The 25,728-nt window shown below is 44.2% G+C and overlaps 1 protein-coding gene across 8 annotated transcripts in view; it reads left to right on the top strand.

The window, feature by feature from the left end:
• Nucleotides 1–25,728, top strand: part of PLEKHA7 (pleckstrin homology domain containing A7) — a 241,056-nt gene that overhangs the window by 170,475 nt on the left and 44,853 nt on the right. For all 8 annotated transcript variants that reach the window (XM_037737514.1, XM_037737513.1, XM_017525636.2 and 5 more), the window contains 2 exons: nucleotides 4,860–5,035; nucleotides 22,362–22,832. In XM_037737514.1, coding sequence (XP_037593442.1) covers nucleotides 4,860–5,035; nucleotides 22,362–22,832 — 647 coding nt within the window. The remainder of the gene's footprint in view (nucleotides 1–4,859; nucleotides 5,036–22,361; nucleotides 22,833–25,728) is intronic.

The following is a 25,728-nucleotide window of genomic DNA, read 5'->3' as shown; positions in this document are numbered from 1 at the left end:
ATTTTGTATTTAGTCACCTCTAAATTTGTGATGGGGGGGAGGAAGAAGAGTCTTAAAGTTTCTAGAATGCTCTTTCAGCCAACCTCCCTAAGTTGCTCAAGTGACGGCTCCTTCAGTAGCATCCACTGACACCTTTGAGCCTCACAAATGCCAGGCTGTGCTCTAAGCACCGTATATGTATTGTCTCATTTCATCCTCACATGGCCTTATAGGGTAAATGCTACTTTTAGCCATGGTCCTATTTTAAAGATGAAGAAACAAAGGGATGAGGAGGTTGAGTAATTTACCCAGAGTTACCCAGTGGACAAGAGGCGAAGTCCACCTTGGACCTCGGGCTGATTCCAAGAGCCCAAGTTCTTACCCTTTTCACTATGCTGCTTGTAGTCAGCCTAAAGATTGGACATGGGAAGTTCCTTTTCTTTTCTTTTTGAGACAGAGTCTCACTCTGTCACCCAGGCTGGAGTGCAGTGGCACAATCTCCACTCACTGTAACCTCTGCCTCCCGGGTTCAAGCAATTCTCCTGCCTCAGCCACCTAGTAGCAGGGAATACTGATGCCCACCACCACACCCAGCTAATTTTTGTATTTTTTATAGAGATGAGGTTTTGCCAATTGGCCAGGCTGTTCTTGAACTCCTGACCTCCTGTCTTGGCCTCCCAAAGTGCTGGGATTACAGGTGTGAGCTACCATGCCTGGTCTCTTTTCTTAATCTCAATAAATGGGCACCACTAATTCTGCAAGTTGTAAGTTGTAAACTTGAGACTCATCCTTTATACCTGCTGTTCCCTCTCCTCATATCCAGTCCATTACCAAGGCATGCAGATATTACCTGCAAGTTCTCTCCAGATCCTGTCTGCTCCTCCACTTCTCTGCCTCCACCACCATCTCTCACCTGTGCTCCCGTAGTAGCCTCCTGACCCATCTCTCCTCAAACGTTCCTGCTTGCTTGAACCTCTCTGCGTACTGCAGCCAGAGTGGTCTTTCCAAACAAAACCTGATCACATCATTCCCCAGCGTAAGCCCTTGAAATAAGGCTGGGTGCAGTGGCTCATGCCTGTAATCTCAGCACTTTGGGAAGCCAAGGTGGTTGGATCCCTTGAACCCAGGAGTTCAAGACCAGCTTGGACAACATGGCGAAACCACATCTCTACAAAAAATACAAAATTAATCGTGTTTGATGGTGTGCTCTTGTAGTACAAGCTACTCAGGAGGCTGGGGTGGGGGGATCGCTTGAACTCAGGAGGCGAAGATTGCAGTGAGCCAAGATGGTGCCACTGTACTCCAGCCTGGGCAACAGATCAAGACCTTGTCTCAGAAAAATGAAAAAACCTCTAACAGTTTCTCATTGCTCTTTCATGAAGACAAAATCCTACATGATCTGTAAGGCTCTGGTGGTCTGGCCCTGCCAACTTAGGCAGCCTTCCTTCATGCTGTTTTCCCCTCCATTCCTCTGTGCCAGCTATGCTGGCCTCATCCTTGAAGATGAATACACTGTGTGCTCATGTCCATGGGGTGCTGCCCAGCTCCTCTCTGCTAGTACTTAAATGACTACCTATAGTGCATAAGTTAGCTGCAATGTCAGTTCCCCAGGGGTCAGGCTGAGCTCCCTCGTTATCCTCCTCACAGCATCCTGCCCTTCTTGATGGCATTTCCTACAGCTGGAGTTACTTCTCCGTGGTCTTTCTCTTCTATGTGGCTATAAACTGTAATGGCGTTTTTTAAGGCTGTCCCTCCAACTTTGGTAGGGTGCCTTTCCCATAGTAAATAATAAATGGTTCATTGTTGTTGAACAAGTTCCAGAATGAGCCAGCCAGTTGATGGGCCCTGGCCTTTTGGGTACTCCTATATTTTCCACTGAGGTTTCTCTATTCTAAAGGCTGCTGTTGGGGGCTTGAGCCTTGAGGATTCTGGCTCCTTTACCAGTGTTGTGTCTAAAACTAAGGTCCAAGAGCCAGGAGAGTACCATATCCTAGGGGTCTCATGTCTTTGAGGTAAACTCTTCTTCGCTCACATCCTGATTTCCTTTAGGCATAGCCTGTTTTCTATTCAGTTATACAAAGTTGCTTCATAGGATTATGTTAACGGGAAAGCAAAGAGCAAAGAAAACAGCATTTCTGAATTGAGAAGAGGGAGAAATTCAACTATGTGAGAAGATTCACATCATCTGGGTTATGACGTCTTCCTAGGCTCAGGACACTTTGGACTTGGGTCACTTGGCCAGATGAAAAGGAAACTCCCTGTACTTCTTGCCTTCACAGTTAATCCATCTAATATGTCCTCACACAGGCAGAATGCAGTTGGAATCTGTTCTTCAGAGTCAAGAGCAGCTGGGCGCAGCACCTGCTTGTTTGATTAGTGACCAGGGTTTTATTTGCAATCATGTGTAACTCCTTCATAATGGTGGATGTAACACTCAAGCTCATTTGCGAGCAGACATGCAAACCCATGTCTGCATGTTTGAGGCATGTCCCATGTTAATTTCCTGGACAAGGCTGACTCCATGAAGTTTTGTACAGCAGGAATCTACTGTCTTTATTGTACCTTGGAGGACTCCCTATGCTTGTGTCTAGTGGGATAGGCACCTGTCCCAGTACCCTCTATGACTGGGCACAAATGCCTGGGTGAGTGTGTCAGAGATCTCATGGGGTCATTGTCCAGAGGATGTTTTCCAAGAATTTCTGCTGATTTTCAGTAAGACATGCACAGATTCCTTCTTATTCTGTTCTTTTTTTCTTTTTTTTTTTTTTTTGAGATGAAGTCTCACTCTGTCACCCAGGCTGGAGTGCAGTGGCGCAATCTCAACTCACTGCAAGCCCCACCTGCTGGGTCCAAGTGATTCTCATGCCTCAGCCTCCTGAGTAGCTGGGATTACAGGCACACGCCACCACACCTAGCTAATTTTTATATTTTTAGTAGAGACGGGGTTTCACCATGTTGCTCAGGCTGGTCTTGAACTCCTGACTTCAGGTGTTCTACCTGCCTCAGCTTCCCAAAGTGCTGGGATTAGAGGTGTAAGCCACTGCATCTGGCCTTATTCTGTTCTCTTACTGGCACATTTCCACCTTGCTTAAAATAGAATCCTTCCTGTAATAGTGAATGACACCTTATACAAGCTAAGGAAGGATATCAGGTTTGCTTCAGCCACTATAGGGATCCTTGGCTGCAGGCCAAGTTTGCCTAGATTCCCTTAGCCCTGAGCTGGATGGACTCAGATATGTAAATGCCAGAAGCAGACCTATATTTACTGTGCATTTTGGATCTGGATATTAAGAGGGTAGGGAGGAGAAGTAAATGCTGGAAGTTCATCTGACATGTTTTCATCCATGACTATTAGTGATTCCAGAATCATGTCATTGTCCAGCTTATCATTGGTTCTCATTTTGTTTTCTCTGCCTGGTCCTTGCATGGGGTCTGCCTTTCATGCTGGATTCAGAGTATGGAACCAGTTATTTGGATAATCACGCTCACTTCTGGACAGAACCTGGGAGCAATATACAGAGAAGCTTGGACTTGGGAGTTAGACCTGGACTCCAATTCATTCTTTCAGCAAATGTTTATCGAGCACCTACTATGTGCCAGGCACTGTTCCTGAGGATATACTAGTGAATAAAATAGCAAAATTTCTACTTTCATGGAGCTTATATTTGTAGAGAAAGGAGACAGATGATAAGCAGGTAATAAATAGCACCAGGTAATGGTAAGTGCTGTGAAGAATCTGTTACCAGGTGTGGAAATCTGGGAAAGTTACTTAACATATCAGAGCTTCATTTGCTATCTGTAAAACAGAGATTCTGTCTCCACTTCTCAAGGCTATTAAGATTACGAGATTAAAGTTGTGGAAGTACCTAGGAGACACACAGTAGGTACTCAGTAAATCTTTCTCTTTTCACACCATCTTCCTATATATATTTGATGAGATTGTTCCTTGCAAATTTAAAAGATGGGTCTCTGCTTTATCAGAGCACAAGGGGAAAAACTGGTGTCATCCCAGTCATTTTTCAGTGGTCATTCTGAGTACCTTTTTTCAGATTTTTTTGCAAGGATACATGTGAAAGTACCTTGAGGCAAAAGGTCACAGTAGGTTTGCAAGAATATTTAGGTAACTGTTGGTCAGCTCTGTCCACCTCTGTAGTGCTTTTTTGAGAGCTTGTTCTAGCAGGGGAGCGCAGCTACCTGTATACCCTTGACTGAAGGCCAGTCCTCCTCTATCGGGGATGGTCTTCCTCTTCAACTGAGTGTGCAGCTGCCTAGCTGGCCAGATCAGCCGAGTCAACCCTGGCGATCAATGGGGTGACAGCTGTTGCAGCCAGATTGCCCTCATATCTGGTAGCGCCTCTTTTGGAGAGACAAATCAGCAGCTTCTTTGAGGAACACACATCACACGTCATGCCTAAGCAGTGAAACACAGTGAACATTCACATCAAGCCACCTGTTGATGCAGCCAGTTTTAAGTCAATTCTTGTCTGATTGTAGCCAAAGCAGAAATCACAGGCTTCAGAAAAACCAGAACAGGGATTCGCAAGAGTCTGTCTCTATGAAATGAAGGTTTTCTGAAAAGCCTGCTTCTCACATAAGCCTTGACTTTGTGCACATTCCCAACCACAAAAGCAGGAGAAAGGTAAATAGGAAACAGGTACAGCTGCAGGGCTTTTACTATGGGGAAACAGACACAGCTGTCAGTGGACCTGGCTGCACTAAGAAAGAGGAATCTAGCCTGTGATGTTTTCTAGGTGTGGAAACAAGCTGGGTGGTGCTCGGGATTTTAGTCTGGAAGGGCCAGAGTGCCTCCTTGCCTTGCTCCTAGAAAGGAAATATGTGATAACCTCCCTCTGACCTGCGTTTCTGTCTTCATGCTGCAGGCTGTGCACACGGGGATGCGAGCGCTCATCTATAACAGCTCCACAGCAGGCTCTCAGGCCGAGCAGTCGGGCATGAGGACCTACTACTTCAGTGCCGACACCCAGGAGGACATGAATGCTTGGGTCAGGGCCATGAACCAGGCTGCACAGGTGCTGTCTCGATCGTCACTGAAGAGGTTAGTCCTGATGGAGGGTCCCTGCCAGAGCACCTCCTACACTAGGACTAGGACCCAGATAGGTCCTCCTGGGTGCCTGAAATTCCACCATTCACTCATTTGTATTAAGCACTGCCCTCTCTTTGTTAATGTTCTTCATTAAATAAAAACACTAAGTCCTGAAAGGGTGAAATGACAGCCTGGGATCCACAGCCATGGAAACTGGCATATGTGTACTTCATGGTTTTTCTCAAGGGTGGTGGAAGGGACAACCTTGGGGCACCAAACTGGGGAGTGGGGAGAGGACAGGCAAGAAAGGTCTTGCAAACCAAAAATCTGCTACAGACTAACTGCCATGTGGCTGGGAGCTGACCTGGGAGCGATCTTCTACTTGCTCCCTCCCTCAAATAGTCCAACTAACCATATAATCAGAGACCTTGAAATTGCTGGCTCTGTTGGCTGTAGGTGATTGCCTGAGAGAAAGCAGGAGGATTATGAATGGAGTCGAGGCTCAGAGAGAGAGATCAGAGTGACCCTGAAAAAGTCTGGGTATCCCTTTATCTGGTCTTCATCTCACATTGGGCCCATTGCTTCCTATCCTGACACCTTGCTCTTTGACAGTGTTCTTTGAGTGAGGCCTCAAAACTCAAGCGTATCCTCTTGTAACCTACGGGTAGAACTTTTTAGTGACTGGAAATGGATTGTACCGGGATGTTTAGCTTTTGAATATTTTCTACCTCATATATATGTGGTTTTTGGAATTCTTGGTATTTTTTAGCTTTATGATATCTTTCATGAAGCATACAGACCTCATGAAATATAAATAGAGGTATAAATAGTGATCTCCATCAAGAGGCCAGGGTATGGTCAGGCCCTACCCTCTGGAGCTCCCATAACACTTCAGACTGAGCATTTTTCACACTGGGTTTGATTCCCCCTTCTGTCTATTTTTCAGGATCCTAGGCTCAAAGCAGAAATTATCTTTATATCTTTTTTTTTTTTTGAGACGGAGTCTCGCTCTTGTTGCCCAGGCTGGAGTGCAATAGCGCAATCTCGGCTCACTGCAATTTCTGCCTCCTGGGTTTCTCCTGCCGCAGCCTCCTGAGTAGCTAGGATTACAGGCACCCGCCACCACGTCAGGCTTATTTTTTGTATTCCGGTTTCACCATGTTGGTCAGGCTGGTCTCACGTTCCTGACCTCAGGTGATCTACCTGCCTCAGCCTCCCAAAGTGCTGGGATTACAGGTATGAGCCACCATGCCCAGCCCATCTTTATATCTCAATGCACAACATCTGACACATTTGAGAGTAAGCTCTTAAATGTCTGGTGAATGAGTAAGTGAGATATTAGAAGAATGAACGCATGAAGATGTTGAACAGAACAGGACCGAAGACTGCCCTAGGAGTTTCCCCATGGACCCTGAATCAGTAACTAAGTCAGTTTTGGCTCTGCTTCTAGCATTGTCATCCAGTCTGCTTTTTTTTTATTGTTTCTGTAATAATGATAAGAAAGGCTTTGCCAGTAGCCTGCGGGTATCAGTTCACAATGTGGTTGGCATTTCCCTTGTCACCCCAGGAGAAGGAAACTGGGTAGATTTGACACATCTTACTCCTAGTGCACACACTAGTCCCCAACAGTCACTGTTTCCTGGTCTTTATTTTTCATTCTTTTACTATATATATGTTTACGCTATATGTATCTAGTGATTCCTTGGTATCCGTGGAGGACTGGTTCCAAAAAGCCCCACAGATACCAAAATACTCAGAGTTCCTTATATAAAATAGTATATTTGCATATAACCTATGCACATACTTTAAATCATTTCTAGATTACAAGGTTGCATATAATACCTAATACAATGTAAATGCTATGTAAATAGCTATTATACTGTATTGTTTAGGAAAAAAATGACAAGAAGTCCATATGTGTTCAGTACAGACACAATCATCCTTTTTTTCCCTCTAAATATTTTAAATTTGTGGTTGGTTGAATCCATGGATATGAAACCCTGGATACAGAGGGCCGACTGTGTATATGTGTGGATATATACATATGTACATATATAGTTAAATATATACAATTATTAAATATATATTTAACCATATAATAAATGAAAACAGTCTAAGTATAAAAATACAAAAACTAAAGACAAAGATATCCCAAATCACCTTCCCAAGGTAATCTCTATTGTCAGGTTAATTGGCTTTTAAACTATTCTGTATTCATTTATATACGCATATGCACTTATACAAATATGTGTTTATCTGTGCTTTCTGAAAGCATGAATAATGACATCTGAAAGATCATTCAGTATCAATATGTATGAATCACCTTTAACTTTTACTCATATGGTATTTCATAGTGTAGATGTACTGTAGTGTAATTTTTAAACCTGTATTTAAAATTTTTGTATTAACCTTCTACAAGCGTCTGCATGTGTGAGTCTTTCAGATTGCTGGGTAAAAGTACAATACATTTTTAATTTTAATTAATACCACCAAATTGCCCTTTAAAGAAAGCTATGTATTCCACTAGTGAATGTGTCATTTCCCCATGTCTTTGCCAATAGTTGATATTATGTCTTTTAATTTTATATGGCCTGCTACATAAATAGCATCTGATTATCTTAATTTAATGTATATTTCCATGATGATGGGGATCTTTTATATTTATTGTTCACTTTTTTTTTTTTTTTTTGAGACAGAGTTTCGCTCTTGTTACCCAGGCTGGAGTGCAATGGTGCGATCTCGGCTCACCGCAACCTCCGCCTCCTGGGTTCAGGCAATTCTCCTGCCTCAGCCTCCTGAGTAGCTGGGATTACAGGCACGTGCCACCATGCCCAGCTAATTTTTTGTATTTTTAGTAGAGACGGGGTTTCACCATGTTGACCAGGATGGTCTCGATCTCTTGACCTCGTGATCCACCCGCCTCGGCCTCCCAAAGTGCTGGGATTACAGGCTTGAGCCACCGTGCCCGGCCCACTTTTTTTTTTTTTAAGACACGGAGTCTCACTCTATCACCCTGGCTGGAGTGCAGTGGTGTGATCATAGCTCACTGTAGCCTCGAACTCCTGGGCTCAAGCAGTCCTCCCACTTCAGCCTCCCTAGTAGCTGAGACCTCAGTTGTGGGCCACCACATCATGCCTGGCTATTTTTAAAAATTTTTGTAGAGACAGAGGCTCACTATGTTACCCAGTCTGGTCTTGAATTCCTTGCCTTAAGCAATCCTCCTGGCTCAGCCTCCTGAGTAGCTGAGATGTCATTCACCAGCCACCATGCCCAGCTCAATGGCCACGTGTATTTTCTATTAAGTAAATTGCCTGTACCCATCCGCCGTCCATTTTTGTACTGAGTTGTTTGCCCTTTCTTGCTGTCTACTTTCCTGTGTGCTCTGAAATCTGCCAGGTTAACACTGCTGCTTAGCCTCTTGCAGAGGCTGATAATAGGCTATGGAATTTGTTTTTCCTCTTCTTTGAAAGTCAGGATGCTGTTTGCCAGTTTCCAACATTCTGGCCTTTTCCCCCTTGCCTTTGATTCCTCAGAGATCACCCAAAGGTTTCTCGATCCCAATTTCCCTTATGTCCCTGGGGCACCACTGATAGCTGGGTCTGGAGCTCAGCTACAGGAGAGGAGGGCTTCCCTTTCTTCCTCCCCATCATGGACTCTGAGGCTCTCTTAACCAAGTTGTTCTCTTTTTCCTGGTGAAGATCATTTCTCCTAATGAAGACGTGGAACTAAACCCAGAAGCTGGAGAATTCTACCTTCTCTATATATTCTGGGTCATCTTCCCTAAGCAGAGACAACTACATCTCTCTCTCTCTTTTTTAAAGTCCTCCTTTATTTTCATTCATTTAAAAATGGAAATTTTGTTTTTGTTTTTACTTTAAATAAACAAACCTCAGCCTCTGCTAGACTTTATTCTTCCTGCCATTGTTCATGTGGGCCCATTCCACAGTGAATTTGTGCCCCACCTTCCACTTCTTGTACACATCCTTTTATAATTTGAGCTCCAGGAGTTCCCTGTGTTGTTAGGCTAGAGATGGCAAATGGGCTTCTTCTCGTGTCCCAACTTTGTTCAATTCATTGTGGCTGACTAGGATGCTAGGTAAGAGAGAATTTCAGAATGAGATTGGACTTTATGGGAAAAAAGTACATGATTGATAAATAATGTCTTGCCAGAACCCTTGAGGATTAATTTAGACAGCTGAGATTTGGTATTTTTTAGCATCAGATTTTGGTGTTGGAAGGGCTCCTCCCCTTTCCCTGGTCTCTGGCCATTGTATCATCCCTAGCTTTTCTCTGACTTTGAGATTTATCTTATTATGCTCTTAATAAACTTAAAACTCCATGATCATGTTTGCCCAAGGTTTCTTCCCTTTAAAAATAAAAAACATAGGCCAGGTATAGTGACTCATGCCTGTAATCCCAGCACTTTGGAAGGCCGAGACAGCTGGATCACCTGAGGTTAGGAGTTTGAGACCAGCCCGACCAACATGGTGAAACCCCATCTCTACTAAAAATATAAAAATTAGCTGGGTGTGGTGGTGGGAGCCAGTAATCCCAGCTACTTGGAAGGCTGAGGCAGGGGAATCACTTGAACCCAGGAGGCAGAGGTTTCAGTGAGCCAAAATCACACCACTGCACTCCAGCTTGGGCAGCGGAGTGAGACTTCGTAAAAAAAACAAAAACTAAAACTAAAACAAAATAAAAAACACACAATTTTCCAGCTTCTGAGTCACAACAAAGACATAATAGCATTTATCTGTAAGTTTCTGAGAGCTGACATTGTCAGCCAAGCAAATACAGACTTATTAAATGTTCTATTTTTCTCGAATAAGATGTTCAGACATTTGGTTGGTTAAAATTATTCGTCAGACAGACTAAATCTTGCCTCTCCTCCAGTCTGGTGTTTTCCATTAGAAAAGCTCCATCTCTGTAAGTGGGTGGCCGCAACAGTAGCATTTCATTCGCTCCTTCTGGGATTCTCACCCAGAGGCTTCTCTCTTTATTCATACAGGCAGATGCTTCCTTTATTAGTGGTGGCATATATTAAGACAGTTAATTGCATATGACAGAAAATACAGAGAAATTTACCTTTAAAATGAGGGAATTTATGGGTTCATGGCACTGAAAAGCTCAAGATCTGGGTTTGGAAACAATGGGGTTCAAGGCTTAGACAGTATCACTAGAAGCCATATTCTCAGACTCTGGGCTCCTCCCACCTGTGTGCTGAATTCAGTCTTGAGCTCCACGAGTAGGTCCCTGGCACATCTAGGACCTGGTGGCAAGATAGCTGCAGTAGTCCCAAACTCATGTCATCAAGGTTAAAATCCAGTAGGACAGAGCCAGAGTCTGGTCCAGAAGCTCTGAGATTCATACCGATTAGACACATTTAGGTTGCATTGATGTCCTCAACCATCTCCTGTGGCCAGGAACTACATAATGCTGATCGCAGAGGCCTGAAACACATGCTTCACATCTGAGAACCAGAGGTGGAGCCCTATGTAGGCCCTGAGGACTAAAAGCAAGGTGGTGTGGATTCTCAAGGAAGTGTTAGGGCTCTGTGGGCAGAGGACCATGGGCAGAAATGACTTACTGGGACAGGGTAAAGAGGACATCAACAATCAATGCCCAGGCCGGTTGATTTATCCCTCACTTCCTACTTTACCTATTTCTTTTGCCTTACATGTCTTCTCCCCATGCTTAGTCTCTGAAATCAGATTGACCTGGGTTCGAATCCTTGCTCTACTACTTTCTAGCTGTGTTATCTTGTGCAAATTATGCATGCTTTTGAAACCTTGATTTTTCTCAGTTCATAGACTTGCTACAAGGATTAAATTAAACAAATGTATCAAGTGCTTACTTAGTATAGTGCCTGAGACATAGTAGGTGCTCCCTATCAGCTATATGGACTTCCATAGGATCTGGTTTGACAATATTTTCAGCCTTTTTCTCTTTACCCCCTTCTAGTTTCATCATTAATTCCTAGATCTCAATGATGAGTCTCCTGTGAACAAATTGCACTCTCCACTCTGCCAGGATGTACTCATCTCCTAGCAGTATGAGTTGTTCAACAGTTTCCCCGTCCTGTCTTCAGATCCCACTTCCTCCAGCGTCTTCCTATTTTTCTGGCCCAGGAGCAGAGATAAGAGCCCTCACTGCACCTCTGACTTTTTTCTTTTTTCCTATTTATTTATTTATTTTTTGAGACAGAGCCTCACTGTCACCCAGGCCAGAGTGCAGTGGCATGATCTCGGCTCACTGCAACCTCTGCCTCCCGGGCTCAAATGAACCTCCCACCCCAGCCTCCCGAATATCTAGGACTACAGGCATGTGCCACTCTGCCTGGCTCATGTTTTGTATTTTTTTTATAGAGATGAGGTTTTACCATGATGCCCATGCTGGCCTCGAACTCCTGGGCTCAAGTGATCCACCCACCTCAACCTCCCAAAGTGTTGGGATTACAGGTGTAAGCCACCACGCTAGCCTACACCTCTGACTTTTGTCTTCTATTTGCTACATAGGCTCCAGAGCTCCATGATAGACATAAATTCCAGTATTTTTGGGACCCCACACCATGCCACATGCTGTAAGGAATATCCTGCTCTGCTGTCAGGGCCTGCTCTCTGCCTCCCCTGGTCATTTTCTTCTGCCCCATGTCCATATTCTTCCACTGGCCAGGCTGTGGACACTGGTTTTTGATTCTCTGCAGCCTCCTTGAGATCTGTCTTACCAATTTCCCCCATAATACTGCCTTTTCTATCTTGCCTAAGGATTTTTTTCCTCTCTAATAAGCTAAAGCACTAAGTAAGGAGGTTATTTGGAATTTACACCTCACAAAACTGATAAGTGACTCAGGCAGGAGGACATATCAGAAAACAATTCATCTTTTTTCTCAATTTCCTAACCTCTGTATTCTCTGGTGTAGCTGCAGCCCTGTCTTGGGACTAAAGAAACTTGTAGTAGAGTCACCATTAGAATAAAGTCCAATTTCCTTAGCAAGTCTTTGGAAACGCTGCATGGGCCTGGTCCCTACAGACACCTTTGGTTCATCTCTTTCCATTTCCCATTCTCTGTGCCATGCTGAACTTGTTTCAGGAACTTGAATTCGTGCATTTGTTCATGCATTCATCCATTTTGTCTTTTATTCTATAAATATTTTTTTTGTTTGTTTGTTTTGTTTTTTGAGACGGAGTTTCACTCTTGTTACCCAGGTTGGAGTGCAATGGCGCGATCTCGGCTCACCGCAACCTCCGCCTCCTGGGTTCAGGCAATTCCCCTGCCTCAGCCTCCTGAGTAGCTAGGATGACAGGCACGCACCACCATGCCCAGCTGATTTTTTGTATTTTTAGTAGAGACGGGGTTTCACCATGTTGACCAGGATGGTCCCGATCTCTTGACCTCGTGATCCACCCGCCTCGGCCTCCCAAAGTGCTGGGATTAGAGGCGTGAGCCACCGTGCCCGGCCTTTATTCTATAAATATTAAGGGAGACCAGGCATGGTGTCTCACACTTGTAATCCCAGTACTTTGGGATGCTGAGGCGGGTGGATCACCTGAAGTCAGGGGCTCAAGACCAGCCCGGCCAACATGGCAAAACCCTATCTCTACTAATAATACAGAAATTATTGTGGTGACACATGCCTGTAATTCCAGCTACTTGGGAGGCTGAGACAGAATTGCTTGAACCTGGGAGGTGGAGGTTGCAGTGAGCCAAAACCATGCCACTGCACTGCAGCCTGGGTGATAGAGTGAGACTCTGTCTCAAAAATATAACTATTAAGGGCATATTATAGGTCAAACACTGTTAAAGATGCTAAGAATATAGAAATGTTCAAAGAGAGAGAGGCAAGGTGCCATGCTGCTAACATTCTGGAATGGTCGGGCAGGAAGACAGACCATAAACAGGAAAACAAGAAATAAGAAGGCAATTTGTATCATGAGCTATGCATGAAGGCAGTAAGACCGAGTGATGAGTTAGGGTAGGTCTGGGGGAAGGGAGTAGCTACTTTTGTTTGGGTGGTCAGGGAAGGATTCTAGAAGGGGATGATGGGGAGGCGGGGCCTGGTTGGTGTAAGAAAGTCAGATATGCAAAACTTTGAGGAAGAGTGTTCTGGGCAGAGGGGATGGCATGTACAAATGAGCATAGAGCATGGCTGAACCAAAGTGAGTCCATCACCAACAGACTGATGAGGTCTGGGAGGACAGAGGACATGAGGCAACCAGGATCCCTCTGGGCTTCGTTTACCCACTTTATCAACCCTCTCAGCTGTACCAGGGCAGCTCTAACGCATCCTCAGGTTAGCCTAGATGGATGTCATTCCCTCCTTTCCTGACTATTCAGTGTGGCAGATGACCCTGTTTGTAATACACTGTCATTCCTTAATCATAGGTCTTTCATGCTAAAGGTACGTTGACCTGCTTTCTCATTGTTGCCCCTACCAGACTTAAAGCTCCTTGAAAATGAGAACTGTATAGGTCTCATCTGTCAGTGCCTGACATATAATAAGTATTCAGTTAATGGGTAGATAGATACATGGGGGCTTGGGCTACACATTTTCATATGCAGTTATCCAATCAGCTCAAATCTCAAGAAATTTTATCTTTCACAAATGCAGGTGTAAAAAAAAAAAAGACATTTCTTCATTTTTTGAGGAAGTTTCAGCAGTTTTACAAACACATACAATACTTACACACAAAGTCAACCTTGTGGTAATGCACTTTCAAGGAGTCAAATTTGCCAAAGATGCATAAAAAAAATTAGAACTCTCTAACAGTCTTTATACAATTTGTACCTCCAGTATTTGAAATGATGTGAAGGTGAAATGCATTACTTAGCAGATTGGCCCTGTGTGTGAAGGGACAGAGGTTATACATGATTGAATAATTTGGTAAGGGAGATTTCTTCTATTTTTTGCTTGTATTTTCACTTTTATGATCTTCAGAATACTCACTGCACTTGCATTTGGAGAATGGTTGTAGTATAGAAATATTGTAAGTATATGCTGTCCATTTGAAAGTCTGGTTCTTGCTCAGCTGTGGCAATTAAGCGCTCTTCCCCTTTTGCAGCGTTAGCGATAATTATCTTTTAAACTTTTGTCTTTCACCATTAAGTAGTCCTGTACACTTACCACAGCCCTTTTGCGAGGGAATCGTTTTGCTGACCTCTTCCATTGTGCTGTGAGAAATACAGTAAGAAGAAATGATATTTGGCTTCTCCATGACCACATCTGGCCTTTGTGATTTCTACATTCTGAATTTTAATCTTTTGGGATTGTGATTTTCGACTTTAGGAATTTTGACTTTTCAGGATTGTATCTTTTGAGATTATGATCAGTACCAGGTGCATGGATGTTTGGCTGGCCAGGCGGGTAGGTAGATGAATGGATGAACAGATGAACAAAACAGCTGGGAAACCTCTACCTGTAAGATGTTCCAGTGAGGGCTTGGGATGGCTGGGAGTGATCTGAGCACTGTCCTGGGACTCCTGCATAGGGAATCAGCCTGCTCAGAAGTGGCCCACACATTTTGGGTTATTTGCTCTTTGGAGAGCTAAGTCTTTGGCCTTCCAAACTCTAATCACCATGGGCAAAGTGTAACCGGACAGCCCCCTCAGCAGAAGTAATTTATAGACACGTTTTCAGTCTTGCACAGGGCTTTGGAGTCATGTCAGATGAAGTTTGAGTCTTGCTTCTGTCACTAGTTGCATGATCCAAGGCAAGTTGGCTAACCTCTCTGACCATCACTTTTATTACTTTTTTTTTTTTTTGAGAGAGAGAGAGTCTGGCTCTGTCACCCAGGCTGGAGTGCAGTAGTGTAATCTCAGCTCACTACAACCTCCACCTCCCAGGTTTAAGTAATTCTCCTGCCTCAGCTTCCTGAGTAGCTACGACTACAGATGCCTGCCACCACGCCTGACTAATTTTTTTTGTGTTTTTAGTAGAAACAGGGTTTCGCCATGTTGGCCAGGCTGGTCTTGAACACCTGAGCTAAGGTGATCCACCCCGCCTTGGCCTCCCAGAGTGCTGAGATTATAGTTGTGAGCCATTGCGCCCAGCTACTTTCATTACCTTTCATGAAGGAAAAACATCTCTAGCTCTGCACATTTGTGTGATGATAAGAAGAGGTAATAAAGTGCTTAGCTCAGAGTTTTGCATTTAGTAAACGCTCAATCAGTGATAGCTGCTGCTGCCAGATTCCTGTCCTCTATTAGAGTCCATTTATTATAGACAATCCAGTAGTCAAGTGTGTGCCCTCAGCCTCTCTGGGCTCAGTCCTGACCTTGCAGAGTTGTTACCGGGATTACAGATGGTCTGTGACAGATTCTTGGCACACAGTAGGACCTAGCATGTGGTAACAATAACCAAGCCCTGACCATTGAAAAAAGTAGATCTTCCAGACCATGACTGCTGGTTTCCCTGGAGAGATGGAAAATGAGTGAGCATGGTGTGTGCTAGAGCTTCGGGGTGGCTCAGGTTGAGCTGTGACAGGTGGCATGGCTTACCAAGGTAAAAGAAAGAGAGAAGGACTCTCCAAGCAGGAATGAACAAAGTAGGGAGGCCTGGCAGGCCTGGAATAGCTTTTTCCTCTTCTTAGTCTTGTTTGTCAAACCCTACAACTTTAAAGGGGACTTGGCCAATAGCCACTCTTCTGAGGCAGGAGGAAACCTCAGCCTAGCATTCTGGCTGTTTCATTTATTCTGCAGCCTGGCCCTTCTCTGTGGGAGGGAGGCCTGAAGGATTGTGGAGGGTGTCATCAAAGCTGCCAGGCCCTCTGTTGTTAATTTAGGCAGAGCACAGCATGAAAAGTAGCAGGCTATTCTCCCTCCATCCCAAGGGGGCTGCCCTATTTAACTCTGGGGAAAAAAAGAAACTAACTCCCTTCTCCATTTCTCCCGATCTCCTTCCTCAAATGCCAGGAACTCATTCGAGAGAGAGAGCCTGCCTTTGGGTGCTCCACATTCTTTGGGCTTCCTTCTCTTCAGTCTTTTGTACAAGTCTTTTCATTATGCCCAGGGTGGGTTCTGGCTTTTGAGCTCACCCTATTCCTGAGACTGCAGATCAGTGCTCAGGACCCAGGATCTGTTAACACAGACAGGCTGAGCTGGTTTCCCAAGGCAGGACTTTTCCCTCTGGCCTGGCTCGGATGCAACTCTCCAAGACTATCAGTGGCCTGGGTTCTCATTCTTGGGCTCCTAGTTTGATCATTTAGGTAAGGTGAGTGGGGAAGGGATCCTTCCAGTGGGATTACAGCAGAAAGGCTCTGTTAGTCATCAGGTCTAAGGTTCAATCAAACCTCTACAAGCTGTCATTCCTCTTCCTGTCTCAGTCTTTGAATGAGACTCAATGTGTGTGTGTGTGATTGTTGCGGGGGTGGGTGGGGGTTTGTGTGTATTTAGCATTAAGATAGAGGAAAATATTCTTCCTTATTGCCTGATGAGATAAAGGATTTGGAAGCAGAACAAAATAATAATCAGTACACAATTGCTCGGTAAGATCTGCTAACTTTCAAGTTCTTGGGAAGAAAAGAAATAAGAGAGAAGTATCACGAATCTGAGGTATGTGCTCATCCCACTTGCAAGGGAAAATAAGAATTTGCTCTAAACAGACACATAGCATTCTGTGATATGCTAGAAATGCTGGGGCCCAACCCTAGTCAATGAGATAAGAGTAGCCCCTTCTAAGTCATGTTTGGTTGCTAGAAATAGGACAATCCAATTTAGGGTGGCATAATCAAATTGGGTTTTAATTTTCTCCCATAGCAGGAATCCAAAGTAGTCAGTACAGATTGGTACAGTAGCACTGTGATGTAATCAGAGACATGGGCTCTTTATCACTTTCTACCCAGCGTTTAGCATATCACTTGCATCCTTATTTTTATTACTTTGCAATCCAGCAAAGTCTAAGTTCCAGGCAGGAAGAAGGGAAGGGTTAGCTAAGCTTGACTTCTTGTAAAGACTTTCCTGGAGGACCCCACCTAGCAATTTATGCTTATATTTTATTGGCCAAAGCTATGTTATATGATCATCATCAGCCACAAGGGAGGTTGGGACATATAAGTGTTTTGCAGGGTACATTGCCACTTTGAAAAAACTTGGGTAAAGGAGGAGGGAATACCTATTAGGTAATGAAGACATTTGTATGTGAGCGCATACTGTGTGCCAGACACTGTGCTATGGTGTTTCTTTGCATTGTCTTAATCCTCACAACAACCCAAGGAGACACTGTTATCCCATTTTACAGATGAGGAATTTGAGACTAGAGAGGTTACTTACCCAAGATCACACAGCTTATAGGTGGTAGAACCAGGGCTTGACTCCAGGTCAAACTGGTTCTAAAACCTGTGCCCGCTGTCATTTTCAAAAAGTGACACATATGGCCAAAATAGTCACTGAGTGTCAGGAATTTCCTGTGTTTTTGAACAGTGACTGATTTCAGGTGTTCACAATCATAGCAGTGACCTGGATGGGAACAACAGCCTATTTGGGGCTTGTGTTGTCTCAGCTAAATATCTATGCTCTGCATGGGCAAGCTGCCTGAATAAGACAGTCAGTGACAGCTGAGGGATGCTTCATTCTTTCTCATCATTGTGCTAAATCAAGCATTGCAGATCTCTTTTGTGACAAGTCTCCTGATTTGAGAGGTCGTATGATAAATTGTTGGGAATGCAAGGAGACAGGGAGAATACCAAAAACCCTTTTTGACCTTAAATTCCATAACTTAGTAAGTTAAATATTTAGGTCAGGTAAGGTGGGGGAGTAGGGAATATTACCTTCACTGCTCTTACCTGCAGCCAGAGCCTGAACATTTTGGGCACAAGGATGCGTCTTATGTAAGTCCCAGAAGCCATGGGAATTAGGAGCTGTTCATAACTCCAAAGTCTGGTATTAGTCTAAATAAAATGATTTATCATCCTCTGTCAAATTTATTTCCAGGAAGTACTGGCATATATGGGAGTGTGTATACTCATGTACATATATTGTAAGGACTAAGAATTATGGTTATAAAATTATCTCCAAGGTTAGAGAAGACTAATAGACTCCATGATTTAGGGGGTCAGGTGTTTATGAGAACCATATTAAATGTGGTTACCTTAATTAAATTGGGCTTCAGAGTTGTCTGGCTTTGAAGGCAAAGGCTATTTTCTCTACTGCTCTCTTATACTCCCGGGTGCCTATCCCAGTGGGGGCTGTATAGGTGCTTGGTAAATACATGGTGATTGGCTAGTGAAGGAAGAAAAATCCACATTACAGTTGGTTGAGCTGAGATATTGCGCTCACAATCTTTGGGTCCCGGAGTTGAAGAATCTTTCATTTTCTTTCAATTCTAATTTCATACACATAGATGGCATATTTGTTTCACTATCTGGCTTTTATGACAAGGTACTATTTATCTTTGGGGTGTGAATAACAAGGAGATACAATTACCTGGGTCTCACAATTGGAGTAACCACTTAGAAATATCAGAGCAAGTGAAACCAAAGCAGCATGCCAGATTATAAAGCTTCAGTGACTTGGCCAGAGTGTGATCCAGAGGGCAGCCAGAGCCTTAATCATCAGTGAAGCAGCCTTAGCACATCCTCTGTGGGTGGTTTCCTGGAAGTGAGAGAGAATAAAGAAGATAGGCTTGGTGTAGTGGTTCATGCCTGTAATCCTAGCACTTTGGGAGGCTAAGGTGGGAGGATTTTGCTTGAGCCCAAGATTTCAAGACCAGTCTGGGCAACAAGAAAGAACTTGTTTTTACAAAAAAAAAAAAAAAAAATTAAAAATTAGCGAGACATGGTGGCAGGTGCCTGTGGTACCCAGTTACACAGGATCACCTGATCCCAGGAGGTTGATGCTGCAGTGAACTGTGTTCACACAACTGCTTTCCAGCCTTGGTGACAGAGTGAGATCCCGTATCAAAAAAAAAAAAAAAAAAAAAAAAAAAAAAAAAAAAAAAAAAAAGAAAGAAAGAAAAAGAAAAGAGAAGAAGATAATGGCCAACCTAGGCAACTTGAGGACTGTTGGTTCAGGTTACACCGATCTAGCTATGGAGGATTAAAGGGAGAAGGGAAAGACAAAGCTAAAACCTATTGTGTGGAAAAAAAGAAAAGAAAAAAAATCCTGTCCTATGTAGATGGTGGAACAGCTGTCCCTTTGTGAGCTTACAGTAAGAATTACTTTTTCTCTTTTGAGGCAGAGTCTTGCTCTGTTGCCCAGGCGGGAGTGCAGTAGTACAATCTTGGCTCACTGCAACCTCCGCCTCCTGGGTTCAAGTGATTCTCCTGCCTCAGTCTCCTGAGTAGCTGGGACTACAGGAGCATAGCACCACACAAAGCTAATTTTTGTATTTTTAGTAGAGATGAAGTTTCACCATGTTGGTCAGGCTGGCCTCAAACCCCGACCTCAGGTGATTCACCTGCCTCAGCATGCCATCATGCCCAGATGGATTACTTTCCCTTTAAGTATTTAAAGAGAATATTTCCCATGTTTTCCTACTACTGAAATTTATAAAGCACTGAAGGTTGGCAATGGATAGGCCCTCACTCATCACTATCTCAATATGTCATTGTAAAATGATTTAATAAGCAGGACTCTTTCCAGTATAAGTGGCAGAAACCAAATTCAAACTAACAGTGAAAAAGGGAATTTAGGCTTGGTAAGGTGACTCACGCCTGTAATCCCAAGACTTCAGGGGGCTGAGGCAGGTGGATCACTTGAACCCAGGAGTTTGAGAGCAGCCTGGGCAGTCTTTGAGAGCCAGACCCAGTCTTTACAAAGAAAAAAAAATTTTTTTTTTTAATTAGCAGAGTATGGTGGCATGTACCTGTAGTCCCAGCTACTCAGGAGGCTGAGGTGGGAGGGTCACTGGAGCCCAGCAGATGAAGGCTGCAGTGAGCCATGATCATGCCACTGCACACCAGCCTGGGTAACATAACAGAGCAAGACGCTGTTTCAAAAAAAAAAAAAAAAAGAATTTATTCATTCATAACCAAAAAGTCCAAAGAGATATCTGGTTTACATATTGCTAGATGTAGGAGCTTAAGCCAAGTTTTAGTCTTTTCTGTTTCTTCATCTGCTTTCCTTTATGTTAACTTCATTCTCAGGTAGTGCCTTCCCACATAGTTGGAGCAGTTCCAACCCAAGTCCCAGGGCTAACTCTGATTGGCCTGGAGTAGTCGACTCCTGAACCAGTCACTGAGACTGTGGAGCTTCAGCTGGACAGGGAGTCAGCAGCACCCAAACCACCTGGACTGAGGGCAGGAGAAAGTGATCCCCAAATGAAAATCGAAATGCTATTATCAGAAGGGCAATGAATACAATGTGGGAGTTGGAGAGGAAAGATGTCCTCTGTTGGGTAAAAGGAATTCCAAAGATGCAATTTTTTCCCCCCACAAAGCTTGGGGTTTCCATGGAAAAGACATTGGTACCTGAACAGTGAGAAGAGTGATTACTTTTCTCAGTTCTCCCTGTGTATTAGTCCGTTCTCACACTGCTGTAAAGAACTGCCCGAGAGTTGGTAATTTATAAAGGAAAGAAAAATTGGCTCACAGCCCCACATGGCTGGGGAGGCCTCAAGAAACTTGCAATCATGGTGGAAGGGAAAGCAAACATGTCCTTCTTCACATGATGGCAGGAAGGAGAAGTGCCCTGCAAAAGAGAGAAAAGCCCCTTCTAAAACCAGCAGATCTTGTGAGAATGCACTCAGTGTCAGGAGAATAGCATGAGGGCAACCTCTTTCCTGCTTCAATTTCGTCCCAGCAGGTTTGTCCCAGGACACATAGGGATTATGGGAACTACAGTTCAAGATGAGATTTGGGTGGGGACACAGCCAAACCATATCACCCTACCTAAGTTAAAGACAACAGACCCATACACAGTGAAAAGCAAACCCCATGTGGAGGGTTGTATTTTCACATTATATTGACATTCTAACTAGCCCTCAGGGTGGATTATCTCTGCCCTGAACCTCTGTTGATTATTGGTAGTTGAGATTCTGAAGATGTTGCAAAGACAACTGGGCTGTGGCCACCGAGATGTAAATGCAGTAGCTTTTCTATTAAGTACTCTCATATTGAGATGAAAATGCCTCTGACTTGGCCATTTTGAGTGATGGATCTTAAGGCCAGGAACCTTTTTACCAAGAAGTATGGCTAAACCAGCTGCCCCATCTAAGTAAAGGTCTTTGGTAATTTTTCTAGTCCATCTGAGCTGAGCTGGAGCAAATTCTCTTGCCCCCCTAATCTAAATTCTGCAAAGCTTGTGGAGCCACTATTGTATCCCTGGTGCCAGGTGATCAGTATGCAGGCAACTAGAACCCTGCCCCAAGGAGGCAGAGAGAAGGGCAACTTACAGAGGGAGGTGGACCGTGAAAGAGGAGCCCTCTACCATGTCCCAAAGCTCCACCTGTAGCCTCAGTTCACACCCTGACCTGTCACTCCACCCTGTTCTCCTTTATAGCTTCCGGGTTTGTATGGACACACGTAGAGAGACAATAGAGCAAAACCTAACGCACATGGGCTCAGGAGTCTACCTGGGTTTAAACCTAGTCTCCACTCTGTTCCAGCTGTTTGATATTGGGCAAATAATCGAGCTTCTTTGTGCCTCAGTTTCCTTATTGCTAAAGTCTGACTAATAATACTTCACAGAACTGTTCCTTGGTAAGATAGGAACAGGTTGCTGTTCACATAAAGAGGTTGCTGTGCCTGTTCTCTATTCGCCATCTTTGAAGAGTGTTAATTATACTATCATTTGTACTTTGGGCTGTGCTAAACCCCTGTGGGTGGGATCCTGAGCTCAGGAGCCTTCTCTCTAAGCCCTAGACAGACAGACAAATTGCAAAAGGAAAAGGCAAGATCAGCAGCACAGAGTAGAATGGGAGCACAGGAGTGGTCTTCATGAGAATGTTACATGTATAATTTATTCATTCTCTCTTGCAGTAGTAGTTACGGAGTGCCTGTTCTATACCAGTCATTGTATAGAAATTCTGGGCATATGATAATCATCCAGTCAGGCCTCTGGCCAGAAGGAACTCATAGTTTAGTTGGGAGCTAGATGAGTAAACACACAGTTATGGTCCAGTGTGATTAGCGTGAGAGTGGGATCAGCATAAGATCCTATTCTAACTTGGAAGTGTACGTCAGGGGTGGCTTCCTGGAGGAGGTGATGGCTTCCTGGAGGAGGTGATGTTTAAGCCAGATCCCTAAAGGAGCAGAAATTAGGAAGGGTGAGTAAGGACATGAGCATGAAAGGTGTTCCTGGCAGAGGGAATATTCTGTGCAAAGGCCTGCAAGTGACTGAGTGTATAGTGTGTTTCATTGTGTAGTCTTGGCTGTGGAGCAAGCTGAATGTGCTGCTGTCATTGCAGGGACATGGAGAAGGCGGAGCGGCAGGCTGTCCCCCAGGCCAACCACACAGAGTCCTGTCATGAGTGTGGCCGGGTGGGACCCGGACATACGAGAGATTGTCCTCATCGTGGCCATGACGACTTTGTCAACTTCGAGAGGCAAGAGCAGGAGGAAGAGCGGTACCGTTCCCAGAGGGACCCGCTGGAGGGCAAGCGGGACCGGAGCAAGGCCAGGTCTCCATACTCGCCGGCCGAGGAGGATGCCTTGTTTGTGGATTTACCCACTGGCCCAAGAGGCCAGCAGGCACAGCCCCAGCGGGCAGAAAAGAATGGCATGCTGCCTGCCTCATATGGCCTAGGAGAGCAGAACGGGACTAGTGGGTACCAGCGGGCCTTTCCTCCCAGGACCAACCCTGAAAAGCACAGCCAAAGGAAGAGCAACCTGGCCCAGGTGGAGCACTGGGCAAGGGCCCAGAAGGGGGACAGCAGGAGGTAAGTAATCGACCCGGAATTGCGATAATGTAGTGGCAATAGCTGTCATTTAGCCAGCACTTGCTTCATAAGGGCAGCTTTAAACTCTTTACCTCCATTACCTACATAAATCCCCATAACAACCCTGCAAGAAGGGGTGATATTCCTAACTTAGAAACTGGGGCTTGGAGAAGTGAAGGAACCTGCCCAGGGCACACAGATAAGTGGTCAAGCCAGAGTTCAGTCCTGGGTCTGTGAGCCTCCAAGGCCCTCACGCGATTACACCAGAGGCTTTTCTGCTCCTCAGAAAGAATGCCTTGAGACAATCAGCATGTAAATGATAACCAATCTTCTTCCTTTGTGCCGCTACTTCTCTACATCCGAGAAACGTTTATAGAAACGAGAGTAAATACAGATTCATTTTTAATTCCAGGCACATGCAGAAGTGTGTAGGCACTGTTGACATTGGGCTTTATCATACCCATTCCTTCAAGAAGTTTTTAATTATTTAGAAGGTATGCATCTCTTGCTATTTGCCAAGCACTGTCTGTATTTTATTATAATTTCAGATTAATTAGGACACATCTCTGAATGTGAAGAATTCAGGGTCACTAGCTTCCCTGTTGTCCTCAGAAGCCACTGTGCTTTGTCTTCCTTATGAAAGATGTGACAGATTCCCCTCACAATTGTCAGGCTTCTAAACAAATCATGGACAGGAGAGGAGAGAGCAAAGCCAGTGTGCATTCAGAGAGCTCCCCAGGGATTGCAGTGGATGTGCCAGCACCCAGACCGAACCGACCACAGGCCTGATAACATGCTCTAAAAGGCCATACTGCATTCTCCCTGTTGGCCAGGCCCAGATTTTCTACCTGTGGACTCTGGAGGTGGTAGTGCTCCTAGGGGAATAGCCTAGTCCTGTTTTCAAGTATGTGGGTGTGTTGTGCATATGTAGGTTGCTGTAACCTCTTATAATCTGGTCCAGCTGGGCAGTTGTGAGAATGGGTGGTGGATAAATCACAATGGAGCCTTCCTCAGTCACTGATAGGTATTGTTGTGGAGCAGTCTAGAAGAGAAGGCCTACTGTGCTATAGCTAAGATACCTTCCCATTCCTGACTGGGAATGACCAGGTGTCAGTCCTGTTTGTTCACATTTTGTATCTTAAGAAAACAGAAATCTACTGTCTGAAGACACAGGGAAGGGAAGCTGCTCTTCTTAGTGCTGGCCGAGGTAGGCCCCTAGTAGGTGGTTGTAAGATGATCTTACTGCTGAGTGAGGGTGGAAAGTTGGCAGGGGTAATGTCATGTAGGGCCTCATACTCCAAGGTAAGGCATTCGAATTTTATTTGGAAAAGCAATAGGGGAACCACTGGAAGGTTTTAAGCAGTAAGTGATGTGATCTGATGAATATTTCAAAAGATAAGAGCCTAGGAAGGAGGCTATTGTAATAGTCCAGGAGGGTGACAATGGAAGTAGAACAAACTGAAGCAATTTGAGGTACATTTTGGAGGTTGAAATGGTGAAGCTTGTCAGTGAATTTGAATGCAGGATGAGGGAAACTACGATGATGTCTAGACTTTTAAAAACTAAATTTTGTGGGTACATAGCAGATGCATATATTTGTGGGTATATGAGATCTTTTGATACAGGCATGCAATACATAATCACGTCAGGGTACATGGGTGTTCATCACCTTGGGCATTTGTGATTTCTTTGTGTTACAAGCGTTTCAATATTACCCTTTTAGTTATTAGTTTTTAATTAAAATAAAGATAGAATCTCACTATGTTGACCAGGCTGGATTCGAACTCCTGGCCTCAAGCAGTTCTCCCAAAATGCTGAGATTATAGGTGTGACCCACTGCATCTGACCCCATTTAGTTATTCTTAAATGTATCATAAATTTTTGTTGACTATAATCATCCTGTTATGCTATCAAATACTAGCTCTTATTGATTTATCTCACTATATTTTTGTACCCATTAAGCATCCCTACTTCCTCCTGCCCACCACTCTTCCCAGATTCTGGTAACCATCATTCTACTCTCTATTTCCATGAGTTCAATTGTTTTAATTTTTAGCTCCCACAAAGAAGTGAGAGCATGCCAAATTTGTCTTTCTGTGCCTGGCTTATTTCACTTAACGTAATGTCCTCCAGTTCCATCTATGTTGTTGCAAATGACAGAATCGCATTCTTTTTATGGCTGAAAAGTACTCCATTGAGTGTAAGTACCACATTTTGTTTATCCATTCATCTGTTGATGGACACTTAGGTTGCTTCCAAATCTTGGCTATTGTGATTAGAGCTACAATAAACAAATCTATAGAATTTTGACTTGAGCAACTGGATGGTTACTGAGATGGGGAAGGCTAAGGAAGGAGCAAGTTGGGGGAAATCAGGATTTCCATTTTGGATATGTAAGTAGGGAGTTGGAGTTCTGGACATGTGTGGAATTGGAGTTAGCATTCAGGTTTGGTTAATAAGTAGATACTGTGCTGTGCAGCAGATAACAAGCATAGATAAGAGACGTGAGCTTGGTGAGGAATGTGGTACTTTGGAGTGTCCAGGTAGAGAATACCGGGAGGTAATAGGGAATATGGATACAGGCTGTAGAGGGAGTCATTGCCTTAGAGATGGTAACTAATGCCCAGGCAGTAGTTGAGATTATCCAGGGTGGAACGCTTAGATCCATGCTTCTTAATCCTGTCTGCATGATTTCATCATTTCAGACCCAACCCCAGAGATTTTGATTTAGTTGGTCTTGTGTGAGGTCAAGGCATCAGTATGTTTTTAAAGCTCCTTAGGTTGGCCAGGTGCGGTGATTGATGCCTATAATCCCAGCTCTTTGGGAGGCTGAGGTGGTAGGATCGCTTGAGTCCAGAAGTTTGAAACCAACCTGGGCAACATAGCAAGGCACCAT

Source organism: Cebus imitator, unplaced genomic scaffold (assembly GCF_001604975.1).
Source record: "Cebus imitator isolate Cc_AM_T3 unplaced genomic scaffold, Cebus_imitator-1.0 Scaffold39, whole genome shotgun sequence".
Taxonomy (NCBI): Eukaryota; Metazoa; Chordata; class Mammalia; order Primates; family Cebidae; genus Cebus; species Cebus imitator.
This window is presented reverse-complemented; position numbering and strand designations above follow the sequence as displayed.